A 6,466-nucleotide genomic window follows, 5' to 3' on the forward strand; every position below is an offset into this window, starting at 1 on the left:
TATACAAAATCAAACGGCCAAAAATGTGCAAATCGCTGAGAGGACATGGATTAGGTTCAGTTTTACTGTCCTAAATTAATTATAGTTGTCATGTTATCTGGTTATCAGATGTTATTATATCTAATTAATCATAGTTGTCATTTATATTTATCTGGTTAAACTCGTTTATGTATAATTAATTATATTATTATGTATGTTTACCTGGCTATCAGATGTGGCTTGCTACATACATGTACACACTTGTGCTACATACATGTACACAATTATAGTTACATCCCATCCCATCCAGTAATCGTACGAACCTCGTGTGGATAAAAAACAGTTCGTGGACTAGATCGTCGCGCATGTACTAGATCATCGTGAAAAACAGTTCGTCCACACACATGGAACTAGATGATGACTGTGAAATATGGCAAGGCCGGGATAATCCCGGCCAATTCGCTCAAATACGGCCTAAAGATGCATAAACTCCCGTAAACAGCATTTTTTCCGGAAGGAGCCAAGTTAATCGATGCTACTCCGTATTACACAGCACTCGGTGTGCATCGACGACAAATATACATACAGCCACGACGAAGCCTTGCAAGCACTACAACAAAAACCTCGCTTTATTAAACACACGCTGAGAGTGCGACTGTGCGAGAGACGAACCTCTCAGATTACATGACACACCCTCCCCTCAAAAAAAAGAAAAAAGATTACATGACACAGCCTGACAAGCCAACCGCGGTACCGCATGTCAGATGACTACCGAAGATGCTGCGGTCGATTAGATGGGGATTGCGCCGGTGACGCGAGGGTAGACGACCCTGGCCGGGTGACCCATGATGCGCCGGCCCTTGCGGTGGCGGAAAAGGTACACGGCAGCGCCCAGCGGCCACTCCACCACCCCGGCCACGACGAACGCCACGAATCCCAGCGTCGGGCCGACCACCTTACAACGGCACGGGTTGCTCCTCGTCCCGCACTGCACGCAGATCGGTACGAACGCCATTGCTGCTGCTAAAACAGCCTCTGCTAGTGTTGTCGAATAAAATGCCTATGTTGGAAGTTTGATGGGTGGATAAACGAGCTAGAAAGAAATTGATGGTTCGCTTGTGAATCTTTGTGATGTGATCGGTCTCTCGCATATAGGGCATATATATATAACGTCGTCGCGTTGGGGAACGGGTGGCGCGACTGGCGCCACGTGTGGCGCTAGCGGCACGGTTGCACAAGGTTAGTGATGACTCCGCTCGCTGGATCACTTCCACGTTGCACGGGAGAAATGCACCACAAAAGGTTAGGGATGACACCGCCCACGTGTGTTCACTTAGAGTTCTGTCGAACTTTCCCAACAAATGGAAAATGGACAAGCAATGGAACATGTCATTACACAAATCATATTGACTATCTTTTACATCGGTTATAGTGCAAATTGGTTGATTTGGAGGTTGTAACGACCCGATCCGGTAAGGATTGGAGTGTCTGTGTTTACTGTGTTTACTCTGTTAATCCTTTTCTAAAATACATTGATAGACTATCATACAAAGTACTCGATGAAATAACAGAAATAACATATATCTTTATTACATTGATAGACTAAGAATAAAATATTTATTATAATAATATGGCCTACGGCTAGAATAAACAAATACAATAGAAGCAAATAAGTGTAACAAGTTCATCAACTTCACAAGCAAAGCTAAGTGTAGAACAACGACCTACCGCATCTTAATGCTCATCGGACAAATCTGCAACATGATAGGTTACAGCCATGTAGCTCACTACATGAAATGTACTCGTAAGTAATATCATAAGAGAGTAATGAGCCTACTCATACATGCAATTTGGCTCGTGGAAAGTTCTAAGTTTAGTTTCGCGTAAAGCTAGTTTTTCTTAATAAAAATGATTATACTACTTCTACAAATTTCATAAGACTGAGATGGAATCCCTAACTCAATCCATTTTCAAAGTTGTCTCAGTTACCTAGTTGATTAATTAAGAGTGATGAGATTCCCAATTTTATCACCGCTTAAAAGCTCAATTTGTTCATAGCCTGGGGCACGGCTAATTGATTAGATTAACACTCTACAGAGGTTGCACACTTTTTCCCACAAGACTCGACCACCTCCTTGATCGGAAGGTCGAGACATAGTCTTTCGAAAGCATTCCATCTAACCGACGGATAGACCAATACACCTACATCATCTACATGTGCTAGCGTATCTCGCAAGAGGTCACACCATCTACTTAACTAAGTCAGAGCTCATATTGGCTTGTGGCTGCACACAAAAATTTATAGACACAAAAATACATTTGATCCCTTTGAGCGTGGGTGCACGGACCACTAGTGTGCACTCCCATGAATTTCTCCCATGGATTTCCATGAATGCTCCCACTGTACTTCACCATCATACAAACCAATTTCAATCCAGGCAGTTCATTAAAGTCTTGGTCCTCATTACTACTTTGTCTCACATATCTTAATGTGAAAACACTCCCCAATTCATGTCTACTTTGGTGAAGCATTAATAATTTAACACGGTGGCTACAAAGTTATACGGTTTAGACCTACCTCAAATGAACTACTGGGTGCAAGCAAAACCATCAGGCATAAAATTCCTACCATGCAATCCTGCCACAAAGGACTATGTGCATATAAAAACACAGATAAAACAGGTATGACCAAGATGTAGACTTGCTTCGTGTTGAGAGTGAAGTCCTAGGGAGTGATAGTACTCGGCTTCGCACTTTGAACAATCTAACGCAAAAGTAAATGAATACAAATAAACAAACATTCGTACAATTCAAATAACATGCAGCAATAATATTCATAAAAGTCAAATAAAATCCAACGCATGAAGTTAGCATGAAAGTTTTTCAAAGTATAAAACCAAGAGTGAAAAACATGGTTCAAAAATTTGTGATGTGCACAAATGTGCCTACAAGGCATACTACAAATATTATGATGAACAACAACTAATTGTGTAGAAAATATTGTTGCAAAGATCCTTGACATAGGATTTAATTTGTGTGACGCAGTGCAAAAAGAATAACTTCAAACAAACCTACGGTTTGGGAGTTATGGTCTAAAAGATTTCAATCCAAATCTAAAATAAATTCAAATTTGAACTTGCAAAGTTTGTAATGGAAGGTTCTCTGGATAGGGATATTCGAAAAGAAAAATTCACCACTAGTTTAATCTTGTTTGGATCTACGGTTAAAAAATTGTGGGTGTTTGAAAATCTGAAACAAAACTGAAAAAGGCTGCCACGGCGGTGTTTTCTGAAAACGCTAAAAACTACATGTTCGCGGCTAGAGCGCGATGTGGCCAGTTCTGGGTGGTTGTCCGCACTCGCTAAGGTGACTAGGCGGTGGACGTTCGCGAACTAGGTAAAGCGACCTGGTTCGCCCAAACTAAAGGAAAAATCGACGTTCGGTTTAAGGAAAAAGGCGCGGTTATCCACGTACCTCTTCGATCTAGTAATAATAATAAAAACTAATCTATGGAATGAAACGAGCGAGTGACGCTTACAGTGGAACAAGGCGCTGGCTTCAGCTTCACGCAGAAGCTTGGCGTTAGCAGGGCGGCGGCTCCGATGGGCTTAAATTCTCGAAATGATATTCCAACACCTTCTCACTCATTTATATTTTGAGGAAGTCATATTATCCTCTATCTTTCATTTTAATTGAGTGGAAAAAAATTATGAACATCATAAACTCCAAAAATGTAATAAATCATGAGATGCAAATGATGATTCTATTAACATCTAAATTTAATAAAATTTGGATGTTACAAACCTACCCCCCTTGAGATGAATCTCGTCCACTTGAGATCTTCCCCTCGTTCCCAAATAGCTTCCTCCTTGGTCTAATGACTCCACTGAACCTTGTAGAACTTGATGGTCTTGGTACAGGTAATTCTCTCGACAGCCATCAGAATCTTAACAGGCTTCTCCTCTTAAGTTATATCCCTGTCCAACTGAATTGCTTCTAAAGGCACTTTATGTGATAGCCCGAGACCGACGATCCAGAAGATTCCCCTTCTATTCCGTTTTCGTCGTGTGTTATTTTATTTGTCGCATCATCATCGCATCATCCGCATTGCATCGGCACTTCGTTGCCGCCAGTTTTCGAAACTTGCATCCGTTGTTAGTTGCCGGTTCTCGTCGTTGTCCGTTCTGAGCCCGACCACACACGCACGCACCCGCGGCATTGTCAAACCTGTTTTTTAAAGTGTGTATAAAACTTTCTTTGATTGGGTTGGAACTTGGCGTGCGGCCGTAATTAGTTGTAGCTAGGCTGCCTGTCAAGTTTCGTCGCAATCGGAGTCCGTCTGGTACCCGAACGGTCGACTGTAGCGTCACCGTATTCGGTCTACCGTCGGACGTTTGTCGGTGTTTTAAAATACGTTGCCGGGTCGCCCGTTTTCCCTCTCGTCTCCGGATAACTACTCTACACGACCACTTAGCCCGTCCCGCGTTCGAGATCCTCCGATTCCGATCGCACGGTTGAAACCGGGGCGAAATTCCGCAAAACCTAGCCCCCCTTTGTCTATAAATATACCTCCCCACGCATTTTAGACAGCAAGCCCTAGCCGCCTAGGGATCTGTGCACAACCAGCCCCACTCCCACCTCTCTCTCTCCTCCCACCAACTGCCGGGCCCGCCGAGCCCGCGCGCGGCCCGTCCGAAGCCCATCTGGCGAGCCGTCGCCCTCTTCCCGAGCCAGCCTCCCGAGCACCTCTCCGTGCCTCGAGCTTGCCCCACGCCGCCGCCCGTGCCCCGCGCTATCGTCGGAGCTAGCGAGGTCACCCCGTGATACGTCTAAAACGTATCTATAATTTTTGATGGTTTCACGCTGTTATCTTGTCATCTTTGGATGTTTTATGTACCTTTTATATCTTTTTTGGGACTAACTTATTAATTCAGTGCCAAGTGGTAGTTCCTGTTTTTTTCTGTGTTTTTGGCTCTTTTCAGATCTGATTTTGGAAGGGAGTCCAAACGGAATAAAATCCCCGAAATGATTTTTTCCCGAATGGAAGAAGATCAGGGGGCCTGTGGGCCAAGCCAGGAGGGCTCCACGGAGCCCACAAGCCCCCACTCCGCAACCAGGGGGAGGCGGCGGTGGCAGGGCTTGTGGCCTCCCTGAGCGCCCCCTGACCTAGATCTTTGGCCTATATATTCCCTAAATTACAGCAAAAAAGTCAGGGGATCCACAAAAATACTTTTCCGCCGCCGCAAGCTTCCGTTTCCGCGAGATCTCATCTGGAGACCCTTCCCGAAGCCGTGCCGGAGGGGACTTTGGAGTTGGAGGGCTTCTTCATCATCATCATCGCCCCTCCAATGATTCGTGAGTAGTTCACTTCAGACCTACGGGTCCGTAGTTAGTAGCTAGATGGCTTCTTGTGTCTCTTGGATCTTCAATACAGAGTTCTCCATGATCTTCATGGAGATCTATCTGATGTAATCTTCTTTGGCGGTGTGTTTGTCGAGATCCGATGAATTGTGGGTTTGTGATCAGATTATCTATGATATATATTTGAGTCTTTGCTGATTTCTTATATGCATGATTTGATATCCTTGTAAGTCTCTCCGAGTCTTGGGTTTTGTTTGGCCAACTAGATCTATGATTCTTGCAATGGGAGAAGTGCTTGGTTTTGGGTTCTTACCATGTGGTGACCTTTCCCAGTGACAGTAGGGGCAGTAAGGCACACATTGAGTAGTTGCCATCAAGGGTAACAAGATGGGCTCTATCGTTGATATGAGATTGTCCATCTACATCATTTCATCTTGCTTAAGACGTTACTCTATTCTTTTGGACTTAATACACTAGATGCATGCTGGATAGCGGTCGACGTGTGGAGTAATAGTAGTAGATGCAGAAAGTATCGGTCTACTTGTTTTGGACGTGATGCCTATAGATATAATCATGGCCATAGATATCGTCACGACTTTGTGCGATTCTATCAATTGCTCGACAGTAATTTGTTCACCCATCGTCTACTTGCTTTCATGAGAGAAGCCACTAGTAAACACTACGGCCCCTTGGTCTATTCACATCTATCGTTTACACCTCCACTTTTACTTTGCTTTGTTACTTTGTTGCTTTCAGTTCTAACCTGGCGAACAATCTATAAGGGATTGACAACCCCTTCATAGCGTTGGGAGCAGGTTCTTTGTGTTTGTGTAGGCTCTTGTGATACTTCTTCACTGGATCGATACCTTGGTTCTCAAACTGAGGGAAATACTTACCATCACTACGCTACATCACCCTTTCCTCTTCAAGGGAACACCAACGCAAGGCTCAAAGGCTACGGGGGAAATCCTTTGCATATTTGCCTAGGGAGTCCCTTAAGTCGTAGCCGTAGCAGAAGGATTCCTGGTGCCGTCGACACACCTATTTCGGGCGCCATTGGAAGGTCTTTTGTTGCAGTAGCACAGCTGACATTAGAAGTATTTCTGGCGCCGTTGCCGGGGAACGA

General features: G+C 44.2%; 1 protein-coding gene across 1 annotated transcript; it reads right to left on the reverse strand.

Annotated features, from left to right (window-relative positions):
- Positions 1 to 499: 499 nt before the first annotated feature.
- Positions 500 to 1,108, reverse strand: LOC123440028. The gene has a single exon (XM_045116623.1). The coding sequence runs from the start codon at positions 992 to 994 to the stop codon at positions 770 to 772; it is 225 nt and encodes a 74-aa protein (XP_044972558.1). The 5' UTR covers positions 995 to 1,108; the 3' UTR covers positions 500 to 769.
- Positions 1,109 to 6,466: the final 5,358 nt, after the last annotated feature.

This window comes from Hordeum vulgare, chromosome 3H (genome assembly GCF_904849725.1).
Source record: "Hordeum vulgare subsp. vulgare chromosome 3H, MorexV3_pseudomolecules_assembly, whole genome shotgun sequence".
In the NCBI taxonomy this organism is placed as follows: domain Eukaryota; kingdom Viridiplantae; phylum Streptophyta; class Magnoliopsida; order Poales; family Poaceae; genus Hordeum; species Hordeum vulgare.

What these genes read in the sequence shown, in the direction of transcription:
- LOC123440028 (XM_045116623.1), bottom strand. Translation starts at nt 994, where the DNA reads ATGGCGTTCGTACCGATCTGCGTGCAGTGCGGGACGAGGAGCAACCCG.